Source organism: Strigops habroptila, chromosome 8 (genome assembly GCF_004027225.2).
Source record: "Strigops habroptila isolate Jane chromosome 8, bStrHab1.2.pri, whole genome shotgun sequence".
Classification (NCBI taxonomy): Eukaryota; Metazoa; Chordata; class Aves; order Psittaciformes; family Psittacidae; genus Strigops; species Strigops habroptila.
In genome coordinates, this window is record NC_044284.2 from 9,077,465 (window position 1) to 9,094,464 (window position 17,000).

The 17,000-nt window shown below is 43.4% G+C and overlaps 1 protein-coding gene across 1 annotated transcript in view; it reads left to right on the plus strand.

Annotated features, from left to right (window-relative positions):
- The first annotated feature begins 3,400 nt into the window (after positions 1-3,400).
- HS6ST1 (heparan sulfate 6-O-sulfotransferase 1) overlaps positions 3,401-17,000 on the plus strand; it is a 194,621-nt gene continuing 181,021 nt past the window's right edge. The window contains exon 1 of the mRNA XM_030494453.1: positions 3,401-4,459. Coding sequence (XP_030350313.1) covers positions 3,942-4,459 — 518 coding nt within the window. The 5' untranslated portion in view covers positions 3,401-3,941. The remainder of the gene's footprint in view (positions 4,460-17,000) is intronic.

The window sequence follows — 17,000 nt, forward strand, 5'->3', positions numbered from 1 at the left end:
TACAACATGACCTTCCATCAGTTGATTTTGGAGTTCCTGCAGCTTTTGGTATGATCTTTAAAAGGATACCCAATCTGCTGTGTGGCTGATGTAACCTCCTTTGTGCTGGACATGAAGGTGATGTGAAATGTTACAAATTCAAAGATGGAGTGTTGCTGCCTGAGCCTTGGTTGTGGAATAAGGGACACTCCACAGACTCTAGTATGAGAGCTTCCATGTGACTTGCTGGGGCTTGTACAGGCAGAGAAGAGATGGCAGATTCCAGCATACACTTCAATGACTGCAAGTTAAGCCATTAGACAACAGAGGGCAGGATTTAAGCCAGGAATGGATTGCAAATTTTACTTTTCCAAACTAGAATGGAAAGGATCAGATAGACACCAAAGTGTCAAAGACCTTTTTCAGTGGGCTAAGGGGATGTCTTCTGTTTTCACTTGCCTAGGAGAATGCAGAGAGAGGAAATCTGAAAGGCATTGCCCCTAGGCCACAGGATAGAGATAGGAATACTTCCCCCTCCCCTCTGAAATGCTTTCATTCTACACAAATACTTAGTTTTTAGGTATCTTGATGATGGCAGATTGTCACTCTTGCTGCCTCACAGGAAGCAGAGTTCTGCTCCTGGAGCAAGTCAGACCTACTGTGATGAATCCCAGATGAGATGTGGGAAAGCCTAGGAAAGTCTGGCTTAAGAGTGGAAGATTCAACTTGGAAAGATGGATAATGACTAAATGGACGGTCTGGATGCACTCGGAGAATAAGTAGGCACTAACAGGAGGCAGCAGCAGCAACTTGTATTTTTCAGATTTCTCATCTCTTCCCACTGCTGTTTCCAATGGAGGGGCCAGGGAATGTGTAGATCTTGCTATTTTAATTGCACTCAGATCTCCTCTGATATAAGGAACATGCTGGTCTAAACTAGCACTGATGCAGTGATTGATGTTTAACTCCCCATGCCTCAAAGAACTACTCTATCATTGTCCTCAGTGGAATTTTGCCTTAAGAATAAATAGGGATTGATTTAAGTATTTGCTTAAGTGATCATCTTTGGTGAGTCATACCTGTGAGCACCTTTGAAATACCAGCATTTCAGAGCAGCATATGGAATTAGCAGGGAAGAATTCCACAATATTTCAGTAAAAATAAAAGTGCTGATCCCAGAGCTTTGGTTTTCAGTGTCTCCTAGGCAGGATGTCGTGTTCTTGTGTGGGTGAGTGAAGACTGGAAGGGCACAGGCCTTTCCTACACTTCCAGCATGTTCACCACCCCCACTTCTGATGGAAGGTGCTGCACTAAAGAAAACAGCACATTTTCAGCCATAACTCTGTGTTTTTCCTTTGTGGTCTGTTTATCGTTCATGGATTGTACTTTAGAATGTTCTTTCACGAACTAATAGGCACTATACTTACCACAAATATAGATCAGTAACGAAACCCACTGGAATATCTCCATCTGTGTAACTAAAGAAAAAAGCCAGAAGACTTCATATCTTACAGTTAAAGCAATTCATTAACAAGAAATAGCTCATGCAACTGGAATTAATGGCCGATTTCTTCATAGTTCTGTCACTTTATTTACACGTTTATAACTGCAGGCAAACACATTGCGATCCGAAAATCTGCTCTGTGGTTTTTATGCTGTGATGTATACTCCAACCATGTACATAAACCTCACGTTTATCCCTGTATTTCCCAAATCCTAATAGAAATTTCAAACCTTTAAATTGGGTTTATACTATGCTTCTGGATGTAGCTGAACTTTGTGTATAAGAATGACATCATTGTTTCTGGAGTAACCAGCCTTACATGAAAAGAGGAAAATCAGAAGCAGACTTTTAAGAGGAAAATATCAAACAAAATAAATGGTTTGAACACAATATATGATGCTTTTGGGTGCTATAAACGTTTTATTGTTACTTGTTTGGGAAGAACTGCATAACTCACTGGGGCTCCACAACTTGTGAGTAATGCAGCCATCTCAAAATCCAACAGATTTATCAGTCATGGTGTTCAAATGAAAATCCAGGATCTCATTTCCTCCTAAGTCCTCATAAATTTGGGCTAGTGTTTAACAACGGCTCATCTGCATGGGTTCCCTTACATTTATACAAGTGTACACAACTTGCCTTAAAAAGTGTAACCTGATGGGAATATTTTAGTGCTAAAATCTAGTTGCAACTTCTGTTTTTAAAATAGAAGCACCGGGAACTTCAGAAACCTGTCACTGATAGTAGCAATTACAGGAGATACAGTATTGCAGTTAGAGACTTTGTGCTAGAAATTAACAATTGTTCCTATTATTAATTCTGCATAGACAGTAACTCGCATGTAGGTGAAGCTACAGCCTCATTCCTCTTACACTGAGCCTCACTGGGCTCTGACATGGGGCCACACATCATCCTTCAGTTACAGGCAGAGGAGAGTGGCACCAGATGGTGATTTTCCAGGGTTGCCTCCACACTTTGTGGTGGTGAACCCCACCTGCCTTTTGGCTGACAAAGCACCCACAGAACCTTTCTAGCACCTTCTGGAGAGGCCTCTACTCTGGTAAGGCGACTCAACCTGGCTGTAAGCACAGCAGCTGGCCCCTGTAGGTCCTTACTGCACTGTTCTTGGAACAGCATTGCACCCTGCTAACTACTGCCCTGCAGAGGATGTTGCTGTAAAGCAGCTACCTACCTGGCTGTTCTGGGTTTTCCAATGTGTTTCTTCATTGGTGAAGCTACTGTATTGCAACTGAATTCTGTAGCAGCAGCAGCACTGCTGCCCCACAGATCAGCGAGCAGCATTTCGCTGGGAAAGTTTTCTGTAAATAGCACCTCTGTTGATTGTTGCCTCAACTTCTATTATTATCATCATCATCATCATTATTATCCTCGTTAAGTTTATTATTATTTTCAAATTATGTGGCTGATGGGTGTGCACAGGCATCTTCCTGCTCACAGCCATCCTCCTTCCTCCTCATCTGTGCGACCAGAGCCTGTTCCTGTTGCATCCCGTTGCGACATTGCAACTGAAGGCTTGTGGTGTCCCAGGTGGCGGCCGCGGCGGGAGCAGATCCATGTGGGAAGCCCTGCTCCTATTTCCATGCAAATGTTTTTGTTACTAATAACTGTTGTTTCAAAAAAGGAGTGGAACCCGCCAAGGCTCGCTTGTCGGGGTTAATTTTAAGGTGCCATGTAAAGACTACCCGCGAAAGCGGCAAGAGCCGAGTGCTCCCGAGAGCCGCAGCCGCCCCGCAGCCCACCCGGCTCTGCAGCGCGAATGGTTTAAGCGGCTGCCCCGTAGGGTTCAGGGGAGCGCAGCGAGCGGAGCGGCTCCGGTGGCGCCCGCGGGCCAGGGAGCCGGGGCTGGGAAGGGCTGCGGGCTGAGCGCAGCGCGGGCCCGCCACCGCTCGGTGTGTGCCCGCAGCCGGGCGGCCGCGGGGCGGTGCGGTGCGGCGCTGTGCATGCCGGGCGCGGGGAGGCGCGGGCAGGAAGCGCTCGCTCCCGGCCGAGCCGAGCCCGTGTGCAGCCGGCGGCGGGGGCGGGCACTGCCGCGCCGGTGCCGCTGGGGCTGGGGCACGGCGCAGAGCCGCGGCGGAGGCAGCGGCGGGATGGGGTTGGCTTCCTGAAGCGGCGGGGGGCGGGCGGGAGGGGGCTGGTTCTGCATTTCGGTCCCTCTCCTCCCCCCTCCTGCCCCTCTCTCCTAAGTTCGCCGCTCTGCCGGGGCCCCTCCGGAGCGGCTGGCTGCCGGCTGCCCCGCTCCCGGCGCTGCCCGCGGCGGGGCGGGCGGGGACAGTGGGGAGCCGAGGCGACCCAAGGAGCGGCCCGCCGCCCTCGGGGAGGCTCTGCTCCGGGGAGCAGCGGGGGGGAGGCGGCTGGCACAGGCGCTGGGCTCCCGCCGCCCGCCCCCCGGCACCGCCGCCGTCTGCCCAGCGCTGGCAGCCCCGGGAGATGGTGACACATGAAGCGTGCGGGAAGGACCATGGTTGAGAGGACCAGCAAGTTCTTGCTGATCGTGGCCGTCTCGGTGTGCTTCATGCTTATCCTGTACCAGTACGTGGGGCCGGGGCTCAGCCTGGGTTCCCCCAGCGGCCGCTCCTACTCGGAGGAGCTGGACCTCTTTCCCACGCCGGACCCGCACTACGTGAAGAAGTACTACTTCCCCGTGCGGGAGCTGGAGCGGGAGCTCGCCTTCGACATGAAGGGCGAGGACGTGATCGTCTTCCTGCATATCCAGAAGACCGGCGGCACCACCTTCGGCCGCCACCTGGTGCAAAACGTGCGGCTGGAGGTGCCCTGCGACTGCCGGCCCGGGCAGAAGAAGTGCACCTGCTACCGCCCCAACCGCCGGGAGACCTGGCTCTTCTCCCGCTTCTCCACCGGCTGGAGCTGCGGGCTGCACGCCGACTGGACCGAGCTCACCAACTGCGTGCCCGGGGTGCTGGACCGCCGGGAGAGCGCCGCCTCCAAGACACCCAGGTACCGGCTCGCCGCCGCTGCCCCCCGGGCCGCGCACCCCGCCGCCCGCCCGAGCCCTTTCCCTGTGCAGCCCCCTGCCCTGTGTGTTGCAGCATGTTGCTGATGTGCCGTGCCCCAGCCTGCCCTGAACCTTTCCTCAGCTGGTTCACCTGTCCCGTCCTCCCCTCCCGTCCTCCAGGCTGTGCCCTGCACCTTCGCTCTGCGTTCCTAGGCAAATATTCGGCTCTTTCCCTCCTCCCACGGACCTTGTATGCTGCACCTTCAGCCCTTGGTCTTCTGCTTTAGCAGCCCGGGTAGACCCCTTAGCAAGCCTATGTGTTTGTGCCACTAACTCTCTTTTGTAAAAGCTTAGTCTTTATTTCAGACCTCACTTGCCACTTTTTAGCCTCAAGCTTGCCTTTGTAATCAGCTGTGACCTGATCTGTGCACCCCTTTTCCTCCAGCTGAAATTGCTCTTGAGTGCAACCGAGAGACACACCAGCCCCCCAGTCCTTCTTCTTTTACTCACCCTAGTCTGCCTGATAGTTTTTTGCACACTGCAGAAAACATTCTTTAAACACCCTTTTGTATGTTCCTTGCTTTTTAATCTTGATGGGACAGCTGAGGTGAAATCTTTTGGGGGAAGGGAGCTACCCTGTACATGTTCCTTGTGTCTCCCCCATCTGTGCACCAGGAGAGAGGGAGTGCCATCATAGAGCACCCCTCAATCCCTCCCCATTGAACACCCAGTGTATTTCTGCCCTCTTACTCCATTATTTCTCTACCTTGGTCTCTTTATAAATTATAAGCTTCAGAGGAATTTTCTGTTCAAAGTACTCTGGTAAAGACAATGCATTATATTAAGATCTCCAAAGATTATGTTCTTTTAGCTCAGTATACCTTTGTGTCTTTCATTTCATTTTCACTGGTTTTTAACACCACGCACACCTGCCTTGACACATCAGTGTTTTTATTATGACCCTTTGAAACTTGAAGGCAAACAGATTACATTCTTAAACGTGTCCAAGATCTTATGCTAATATTTGCTTTTGCCATAAGCTTTATTTATATGCATATTGTTAATACCATGCATAATCTTGTTAGCGAAACGTGGCCTTTAAGAAAGTGTATTCTAGCATCAGAACTGTTTTTCTCTCATTTTTCTTTCACTGGAGCTGCATGCAATTGCTCAGGTTCTTTATTGTCTCTGTCATGATTGCTACTGTTTTCAGCCTATTTCAGTGTTAGTCATCCAAGTGCTCAGATTGCTGTCATGCTGCCTGATCCAGGAGCAGCAAACTGAACTATGTAGCTAAAGGGCTGAATATTCAGGCTTTCCTGTGGTCTTGTCTTTTATTAATAAGGTACTTGAAAACACCTATAAGTAAAATATCCTCAGCTCATCTGGCTGCTGTTGAGATTGTGGTCAAGTTTTGTAAGGACAAATGCACAAAATTCAAATCTGATTTAAAAAACGAATTAAAAATTAGCTGTTTTGTGAACCTTGGCACTTGGCTGGCAAACCATTAACCTGCTGTAAAGACCTGTGTGGGTTTATGAATTGTCTCAGAGTCTTGGGAATCTTGTGTGCTTCCGTTGGCAGTTTTGTACTAAAATCTACTGTGTGTTCAGTATTTTAACTGTCTCATTCTATTTAGCAGTTGGGTTTTTGTAGAGGTACCTGAGAACAGGGCACTTCGGGTTGTGAAGCAGCAATTAAATTCCTTACTGCAACTCATAGGAAGTTGAGAACCAGAAGCCTATTGCCTCATCCCAAATGCTTGTAAATAAGATTTTCTTTGCCATTTGTTGTGGAACATCAGGAACTATACGCTTCTACATGCTACTTAACTGTCTTGATTTTGGGATGTGTGGGAAAAATAATTAATCCTGTCCTGTTCCCTCATGTCTCTGCATATCCACAAATAATTCTGCTTCATGTGGTCTCTTTACTTCCCTTAAATCTAAATTAAAACTTTTTCAGCAGTGTAAGAGCTCTGCTGTGGAAGTTTTAGATAATCTAAGGCTTATTGCCTTGGTCTATTAAATAAAACCCAGAACTTACTGTTCATTGTATCCTGGGGGTGGTTTTGGTGCAATGAACAGCTGCTGCTTATTCTAATAATACTGTCCTAGGATACTGCTCTGTTGTCCTGCAGTCCAGGCTAGTAGGCACCTTCTCCAAACTAGCATTTATTTCATGTTTAACAAAATTGGGAATAAGACAGGCAGTGCTTGCTTAAAATAAAAATTTGATGGATTTTCATTGTTGGAAAAAAGATAGTCTTGTATTATGTCAATTACACAAAAAGCAGTGTAGCTTTATTTCTCTGTTGTAAATGTTGGATCTCTTCTATTGAAACAGGATGTGTTTTTACATAAGGCGTATGCTAGAGAGGCTACTGTCTTATAATGGAACTGAGCTATGAAAATAGATCTCTCAAGAAAAAGAGAAAGGAGCAGCAAAGCACCATTCCAGCAGGGTTCACTCAGATTCTAATATTACCCACTCTGGGCTTTGGAGTACAGTCTTCAAATTCAGCTTTTAAAGCTCATGTTCTGGCCTCTGCATGTGCTACTTAATGCAGAGTTTAAACCTTTGTTCTTCCAACTATTTGTTTATCCCCCAAAACAGTTGACTTGTGATGACAAATAAGTCTGCCTTCTAGTGAATGTTGGAAAGCATGAAGGTCATTCAGTATTGCCCACATGTACAAATCATGAGCTTCAAACTGTTAACTTGGTAAGCAATATGGTTTTGTCACTGCACAGTGCCCTATTGCACTACATTCCATAACCTATGCATGGTACATAAATTTACAATGCAATTGCTCTTTTTATTGTTGTGTTGTTCTGTGTTAGACTTAATGATCAGAAGCCCTAGATTGCCAGAAACTGCCTTTTGTCGTTCCTTCTTTTTGTCTGTCTTTTGCATTGATATAGGAAGCAGTTAGAGATGGGTGTTTTAAAGAGTCAGTACTCTTTGAAAAATACCCAAACAACAAACTACTGATTCTCATCCCCTTCCCACCCCCCTGCTAGTGACTTTCCCTGTTTTGTATTCAAGAGACTTCTGGACAAGCACTTCTTGGATCAAATGTTATGTTTTATACACAGCCAGTAAAAGAAAGAGATTGATTTGTTTGGGGGCTGTAAAACTTGGGGCTCCAAGGAACTCTGAGGCTAGCTGTGTTTCTCAATTAAGTCACTTAGCTGCAGTTCTCTTCATGGCTTTAGTAGAAGGGAAATTCCAAGATTTTGAGAATGGAGGCCTACTTATTCCTTGTACTCTTAGGCATAAATAACTTCTGGAAAAGACTTTTTTTTTTAAGCAGCAGTAATACTAGGGTGTGTGCTTGAGTCATCATGATGATATTTCAGAAAGCAGAGGCTAAGCAGTTTCTGTGAACTGCTCCCTTAAATTTATCTCACCTAAAACTGCAAGAGATCTAATCTCTGCAGTTGATGCAGAAAAAGCGCCAAACTCAGGTCTTTAATTTGGCTTCCAGAATGAGAAAAATCTCTGGAGGGATTCACTGGTAACTTGGCTGTCTCCTTTGTTAAAGGACTGAATGAAAGCCCTTGGAGGTTTTGGAAAGGTTCCCTTGTTAGCCCCTGGAGGAAATGGGATTCAGTGCCCTTCTGGCTGCATCCTCCTTCGCTGCTCCCAACACAAGAGCAGAGTTAGGTGTTCTGAAGTTGTCCTTGTAGGACACTTCATGCCTAAGCTTGACTCTAACGTCAATGTGCTGCACAAACAAACTATGCTGAAGAGATGCTTTCTTTCCTACTTCTTCTCAAAAGAAAAGTAACAAAGCTGAAACCACCCCCCCAAAAAACCCCAAAACAAGACAAAGCCAAAACCCAACATAGCCTTTGTTGCAATCCTACTGGTTTCTTCTGCCTCATGAAAACAAGAATGTCTAAGCTGGCGCTTTCCTAAAGGACACAGTATGCACATGGAAAGGATTTTAAGGCATACAGCTCCTTTAAAACTATGTTTTATGCAAGCTGCCTCTTGCTGTGCAGAACCCATGTAGTCAGTAGAGTGTTGGAAGGGCATTGCTGGCTCTGTGCTCCCCCAGCTCGCACGCGTGCTCTGCCTTTTGCTATGCTGTTTCAAGCGCCAGGTAGATTTATTTGTTCTTTTTAATGAGCCTTCTCAAGACATTAGCTTAGGCTTGGCTTTGTGTGTGTAGTTCTGTGCTCGTCTGTCAGAGAAGTTTGGTTTCTGAGTTCATCTATGGACAGAAAAAATTACATAAGTGTTTCTTACTGAGTTTAAAAGCATGTTTCCAATGTCAGTGTTTTTTCTTGAGATTTCATATGCTTTAGAAATAAAAAAAAATGGTAATCCACATACTTTTATGTAAAACACCTATGGCAGGCTAGTAAAACCTGCTGTTAAATACATCAGTCCAAGTTTTAGAAGCTCTCTGATAAGCTATTTACAGCTTATGTTTTGGGTTGTGGTTTTAGTTTTTTGTTTAAGAAACAATTAACAGGGCTCGGCAGTTTGTTAGGTTTGATTTTTCTGAAGTGCGAACTTTCACAGCTTCCAACCACAGATCTGTCCCTTTGCAGGGATCTGTTCTTGATGAGGTTTTTATTATATGTGTGCTTAGGAGCTGCAGAGACACGTTGTCAAGAGACCAACTGTTTGAAAGTGAAAGGCTTTACCAAATCACTCTTATAATATTAGCACTTTTTGAAGGCTTAGGCTTATCGTTCTTTGTGAGTCTGTGTGCGCTGGGGGTTGTGAAATACTTGTCTGCAGGGAGCAAGGGGCATATTTTCCACTCACCAGTTTGACTCAGACTAGTTTTTCTTAAAGACTGGTGGGAAAATATCAATATAAATCTATTTTCAGTAGCCTGATTCTTCTCTCAAATCCTTTGCATGTAGAATATTTTAAAGCCTGCTAGTCTGATCTGAAACCTTTTGCACCTGGTTGTGCTCACCCATAAAGCCAGGTTGGTCTTTCGGAGCCAAGTAATTTTGAGGGGCAAGATAGTTTTGTAGTGAAAATCTTTAAACTTGACATAGTAGCTGAAGTAACTGAAAGTTGGAACTCTTCAAATAGCTGCCTTATGTTTGAGGTACTATATTATGTGAGCTTCAGATTTTTTACTAGTATACCAGGTTTCATTATTCTTACTATTTTTTCTTTTGTTGGGAAAGCTAAAGGATGTGCCCTTAGATATGTCCCTGCTTGAGTGTATACTTACACTAACCCGATTTTTCAAAACTATGCATTCAGTTGCTTTTCATTAATCTTTAACCAGAAGTTGCATCATAACATAGCAATTCTGCTTTTTTTCTGCTTTGAAGTTTGTAAACACTCATTACCTAGACCTCAGGTTTTGCCTTTTTGCCCTTATTTCCCACTCCCCAAATAAAAATCTGTGCTGTTCTGAGTAAAGCCCTTTTTTTAAAACAACGATTCAGAAATAATTACTTCAAGGGAGCTGGCTTGAATTTTTTTACTAACTCAACTGGATGCTTTGATACATAGTCTCAGTGTAAGGACAGTCTTTAAGGAATCGTCCACTGTAAATGCAGTTGATGTATTATTCCACCACAGTAGTGCATGCAAATTTTTTGAGGCTATTTACTTGTAGATTATATTTTGTACCATTTTGTGTGATACATCTTGGTCAAAGCAATGCCATGCCCTGTTTTCAAGGCTCTGCTGAATGGTCCTGGTTTGTCACTTGGAAATGCCAATTGGAGGCCTTTTCCCTACTGCCTGTTGAGCATTTCTAGCATATGTATCTCTCTTCCAAATTAATGGGACCTTGAGCAATGCCACCTCATGAACTTTATGTCGCATCTTGAAAGAAATCTGTGATTCAAGAAAATTGGTGTGATTTAAGGAAATTGGAGTTCATTAGTGCTGTGGGGGCTTTAGGTAAAAAACAATGTGTGATCTGCAAGTATGTAAGTTTGATTGGATTGGATGGAGTCTTGGGTGACATGGTTTAGTGCGAGGTGTTCCTGCCCATGTCAGGGGAGTTGGAACTAGATGATTTTAAGGTCCTTTCCAACCCTAAGTATTCTATGACGTTGCCTGATGGAGGAGCTGCAGCCTTTACCTGCTGTGGCTGCATGGGACATGGCTGGGTATGTATGTTGAGGCCTTTTCGCTGGGGAAGATCTGTAGTTGGATATTAGTATGTGAACTGGAAGAGGTTTTATTACCTCGTAAGAAAGCACTGCTAGAGGACATTATGTTATAACTTGGAGATTATTACAGTACTGCCTTCCCTCTGGGCCATCTGTTTCTGCTGGGAAGGAGGAAGAGATTAGCCTCCTCTGATGGCCTCTTCCTCCATTGATTTGCAGGGCTAGGCTTTGGTGGGTTTGTTCAGCAGAAGCTTTTGGCTGCCTGTGGTAGAAATTGGAGGAGTGTAACCTGGGACCTGTTTTCTAGAAGGAAATTCAGGATATGCAGGCCCAGAGTTATTTGAGAACACTCCCTTGTGAGTTTGTCTCAGAGGTGAAATTGATGTGCTTTATCTGAGTCATGTTTGTACAGGATGCCTGCATTTCCAGCTCTCATCAGAGTCCTAGATGACTCCTTGCCAGCATGTTCCTAACTCAAGTGTTAGTGACAACAGCGACAAGCAGAGCCACAGAAGAGTTATGATAGAGATTAGTCAAAGGGGTTGTGGCTGTGGTATTCTAGTTACGTTGACCTGGAAGCCAAGAGTGACTGTGCAGATAGAACACACCTGATTTTAAATTCAGGTAGGAACATCTGGCTTATGGAATGTAGCACGCACATTCTGAGTCTCCCTACTGTACATCCTGCTGTCTTATACAGGCTATGGCTTTTGTATATCTCAAAGTGGGAAGGCAGCATGGACAATTGCCTTCAGTCAGTCACAGAACCAAGGTCACTGCTTTGTGTGTCTATTTTAAACTTCCAGTTATTTGGCATGACTTTACCAGATTTGTGGTAGTAATGCTTGAAATAGGTAACATTTTGCCAGTGAACACTTGGGCTTGTGCTTGCCTGAGAAAGCCAAAGTGGCATAGTCTAACTCCACAAATCTAACCTTTGTTCATGCTTGTATTTCCAAGAAGTCTTAGAGCAGAGAGAAATTTTCCATTATTGACTGAAATTGTGCTTTGTCAAGCAAAGGTAAAGCATGGTCTTTAATTCCTCATACTTGTGATAGCTGCCAAGTCAAGGTTGTTTTTTTTGATGGAGCCTTGCTTGATGTGGGTGGAAGGGAAGCATCAGAAAGCAGATGTCTTCTTAAACAAAGATGTTAGCGATAGTGTGCTTAAAGGGTATATGTAAGACGGGGAGCACAGGGCTGAAGTAGGTCCATTACAAATTCTCTTGTTTCTGAAATGGTGGTTGACCTTAAAACCAACCAACCAAATATATCTACTTTTTCTTAAGGAATTAAAAAAGAATTGGTGAGGCAAAATAACCACTACCATAGATTCAAGGTGACACAGTTACTGTAATTGCTGTTTGATCTATTTTTGTTCACCCTTCTATTTCCGTAACGGAGTACTCTGCTGAAAATCCAGTCTTGAGAATCTCTCTGAAGAGTCCTTTGGAGATTATTGTCAAAAAGAGCCTTAAACACCTCTGTACTGTAGCATGTCAAGTTTCAGATCTGAAGAGGATGCTTCAAATAGTCTTGTGTGTTACTGCCAAAGGAGGAGCTATTTACCAGTGCATGGCTATTGGAGCCTGAGATATCTCATGCCTGGGAAAAGTGTTTTCAGGAAAGGTCCATGCAGAGAGACGTTGTTAAACAAAAAGCACATCATATACTTAACAGGGCTTAGTTGTTTCTGCTTGTATTAAGTGTCATGCATCATTCTCATTTCTGTGCTTAGCCTCAGAAGCATGATACATTATACTGAATGCTGCTTCATCTCTACAATGGCTGAGTAGTGCTAAGGATATGAAATACTCTGGGGCATCTCTGTTCCGATGATGCATCCAGAAATGATAAAAAAACTCCTCTTGTCCATCTCTAACTGTAACCTGAATTTCTTAGGACTACTAATTATAGAGCTCTCACCTGTGTATCTCAAAGCCTCTTACAAAGTATACAGTAAATCGCACCTGGTGTTACATTCATTTACAACCTAGAACACCTCTGAAGTGGTGTGTCTTAAAGCTGGCTTTGACCATAAATCTCAGACATCCATGTTAATGTACTGACCTTTCCTGCCCAGTGACTGTCTCTTTCAGAAGCAACTGGTTTCTTAGCATGTTATTACTACTTTGCTCTGTACTTTCCTTCCTTTCAGCTTATTAATGGTAAATTCCATATAGAAGCTCACCTATGTTTTTATAGAGGAAATATTTCACAATTTCCTGCCAATTTAAACAAGAAAACAGTGATTTGCAATTAACTTTTTATGGTCTGACTGTGTGTTTGCTTCATAACTAATGTCAAGCCTATTAAGCAGAGATTCTTTGATTACACCTCACTGCAGATTGAAAAATATCATTCCTTTTATGGATCTCCTCTATGCGGGGGGGGGGGGGAGCTCTGAGCTTCCTGAGCTGCCTTTGCATTTTGTTTTTAAAATATACTAAATTTCCCTTTTGGCTAATGAAATACTAACAAGATGATTTAAGATTTTCTGGCCAAATAGCATTGCTTAGAGTTTCAAAATGCCTGATGGCTTGTCATTGTCTAATTTCAGATATGTTGAAATGTGCCTGGTTTCTGGGCAAGTGCTGAAAAAGTAAAAATGCTGCCTTCTAAAAACTCCTTCCACATATTGGAGTTACTGTTTTAGCCTGAGTTCTTGTGTTGATTAGACATACATGTATAAGATAGCTGATTACAGGGAAATATTCAGTGACTTTTGAAAGAAGATTTTGTGAAGAGCATGCATTGTTCTTTCCTTTTTTATATTAAACAGATTAAAGAAAGAAGTCTTTTGGGGTTTTTTTTTGTATTTTTTTCCTCTCGGATGTCTCAGAAGAATTAAATGTCCAAACAAATACTGTAAAAATAGAATTGACTTTTTTGTTTAAACTAACAGCTCTTCCAGCTGTGACCCCCTTGCTCTCAGTAAAGATTTCAGTTAGGATACCTGTGACCCTCTATCAAGTGTTGGGAAAAAAATCAATGCCTCATAGCTAAGACAAACAGCAGCAGCCTGCTGACTCACCGCTTTCCTGACAGGTTTTCTCTCCTGGTGAAGATGGGGAAAGAACAAGGAGCACAAGAATTGCAGAGTATAATCACAGTCAGTCAACCATCCCTTCTGTTAACATGCCTTAAATCATAAAAGACAGGATTACCTTCTTCTGTTCTTTGGCACTTTCTTGCTAGCTGTACCTTTTTTTAGGTCTTTGAAAGAGAAAAGACAGATTTGAGTTGGGTACTTCTGCAGAGAGGAAGATTGAACAGATTGATCCTGGCTACTGAAGCAAGTACAGTAGGGGTCATTTAGATTAAAATCCCATTAAGGGTAATACTTCATCCATCGTATACTGTACAGGAAAGCCAGTATATATGCACAGGCACCCTTTCAGGTAGGGAAATGCTTCAACATCTTTTCTAGGGGCACAGAACTGGAACTTCTTCCAAGCATCTGAGTGGAGTATCCATCATTGATTGTGGTTGGTGGTGTTATTTGCAGCACCTCCAAATAAATTATCTTGAGCCTTTTTTTGCCCTCAAGTTTTCCTTAGCTTTATTTTACCAGGTTTCCATATATATTTAAAAACAACAGCATCTTTTTAGTGTGTATGTAGCCTGCCTCCAGTGGAGCCTTAGACCTGGCCACAGACTTCACCATTAGTTTCACCTTTCTTGTAGTGAGGTCCTGTATTTTTAATAGCTATATGGTTACGTGCATCAGGATTCCTACTGGTAGCTTTGGTTTTTGAAATGTAGTATTACAGTAAGTACTAATGACTCCATATTGCCCTTTATTCAAGCCATTATCTGGGCACAGCATTCATTTCTTTCTCTCGAACTTTGCAAACAGGCCTTGTCTGAGCAGTGCATTATTTCTTCATGATATCTGAACAACCTTTGTTTTCCATTCCCTGAACTAACACTTTTCTCCAGGTTGGCATCTTCTTGCACCTTGTTCAATACTATCTTCCTGAACTTAAAAAATTAAATCTTTCCCTTCAGAGATCTCTTCCTAAGCCTTCTCACACTCATGAGTTACTAGAAGTAGTATTTGAACTCTGAATCAGCTAGTAGTTTCCAGTTCCGTCACACCTTGAATTTTTCAGGCAAATTCAGTCACGCTTTCTAATCAGTTTACAAAGGGAGAAGTTTCCTGAGTTGAAATGCAAAGTTCCTTGCATGTTGTTCATGACCAAGAACTCATAGACCTGCGCTGTTGTACGCATGATGCATGCTGTTATCAATGGAAAAGGTTAACCTTCGGGTTTTGCTTAGACATCCTCAGAACTGTTTGGTGTTGGGGCAGGAGTTGAAATGTTAGGGTCCTTCTCTGCTGTATGCTTAGATTACTTGAAGGCTGTGTCATCTTTGCTTAGATACCCATAGCTTAAAATCTTCATCCTCTGTGTGTGTGTGTGTCTGTGTGTGTGTGTGCAAGCCATGCTCAAAGTAGTCGCCTATGCCCAAAATGTCCTGCAGTGTCTTCCAAACAATCTGATTGCTTTTTGGGTGCCACTAAAGTAATCACTTAATAAAGACGTGAAATCAGCTATATTTTCTTAGAAAGGGCAAATGTGTTTAATAGGGTGTGTTATTACTCTTTGAATGCTTTATATTCTTGCAAGGCATCACATGCTTTGTTAAATTATGGTAAGTCAGAAGAGGGTGAAGTAATCAGCTTAAACCTGTGCTTATTTTTGGCCTTTTTTTTGTTTTTTTAAGCAAGGTTTCTCCCCATACCTCTGTGATCCACCTTTCTTAGTCATGATGTGAATGTAGTCCATTTACATTTGCATGCATGATAAACCAAAAATCACTGAATGATATTCAGTGGGGTTTGATTTTAAAATATAACCCTGTCTTTGACTATTCCTAATAAGAGCTACAGGTGATCTCTTCCTTCTGACTGGGGTGTGTCAAGAAGGGACTGAAAAACGGCTGCCACAATTCTATTAGCATGAACTTGGGTTTTGTCATGTGTCATGAGGACTGATGTGACTCCCACCAAAGAGAGAGTATCAGGAAGTTGTTCAATGGCAGGAGGAGTTCTGTTTAACTTCTGATTGTAAAAAGAGCACCTGAGGTTGAGGATAGAAGAAAAATTAATTAATCAGCCCATAGCTGAGGATGAGGGGAAAAAAAGAAGAAACCACATGGTGACTAGGATTTTTGAGTATTAGATGGTTTGTTAGTTACCAATAAAGCTTTTTGTAAATAACCATCAAGTCGTTGATCTTGTTGAAAACACAGTTTAAATTTCTCACCTTACTTTTCAACAAACATCTTTACCTTTGGGAGTTCTGTAGGATTTGATGCTGAACCTGTGTGTAGTTGTTTGAAGGAATAAGATTGGACTACCACATGCAAGAAAAATACTTGGAAAGTCTAGTGTGAGTAAATACAGTATGTGAGACAATTAGCTTAGTAAATTTTAAAGGCATTTGTCCCTGGCTTCTAAAACGTATTTAGTTCTTTAATTGGCAACTGCTGAGAATATAGTTTATGATTTAGGCAACTTCTTGGAAGAATAATTTGGCAAGTTCTGTCTAACTTTAACTTTCTTCTCAGTGTGTTAGCTGCCTTGAGACAACTGAAAAGATTGTGGATTTGCCTTCAGCCAGTCTGAAGCTTTTCCATGCTGTGACATGCTGCTTATAGCAGTTTCTGTGACAAAGCAATACATTAAAGAAGAAAGGTGTCTTTCTCTGAAAGCCTAATCAAAGCTCGGGGGAGCTCTCAAAAACGAAGATTAGTGCTTTGAAATGGATTCACTTGCAGTGGCTGTACTATGGAAGTTTTACACAGCCTTTTCCATTTTCTCAGTTTGGGATAAGGTTCCTGTGTGGTGAGTGAGGGAATCAGTGTGGCCAAACGTGGTGTTGAATGAGAGAGAAGAATCGCATATCCTCTCTGCCTGGAGGTGGCTGGCTCTGCGTGTCCTGCTTGCTCAGGCAGGGACTGAAGCTGTATCACTGTCATGGGCCTGTGGGTCAAGTGTTTGTGTCTGTCAGGTCTTCCTTGAACTTCCTTTTCTCAGAAGCATGACTGAAGATTTCTCAGGTTTATGCTTATGCCAGCAGTTTTTTATCTAGGTGCTAACCTGCCTGTGATGGCAGTTCCTGGGAAGAAGTATTCCTGTAGTTAGCTGAAATGTTTCCACGGTGCTTATAACAGTAGCTGTCAGCAGGAGAAATACACTTGTTTTGTCTGAACCTTTGAAATTGGTTGATGAAAGCAGTTTTGTGTGCTCTAATAGGATTTCACCAGCTGGAAAGCAGTAGGAAATTGTCCATCCTATTTCCATCCCAGCAAAAGGCCCAGCCAGGGGTGTGGAAGTTGCATATTACAAAAGCTAGGTTGTTGCCCATATTATCAGGTACTCCAGGGAAGCTAGCAGAAACTGTTCTTAACCCGGGTGTCTGTCCCAG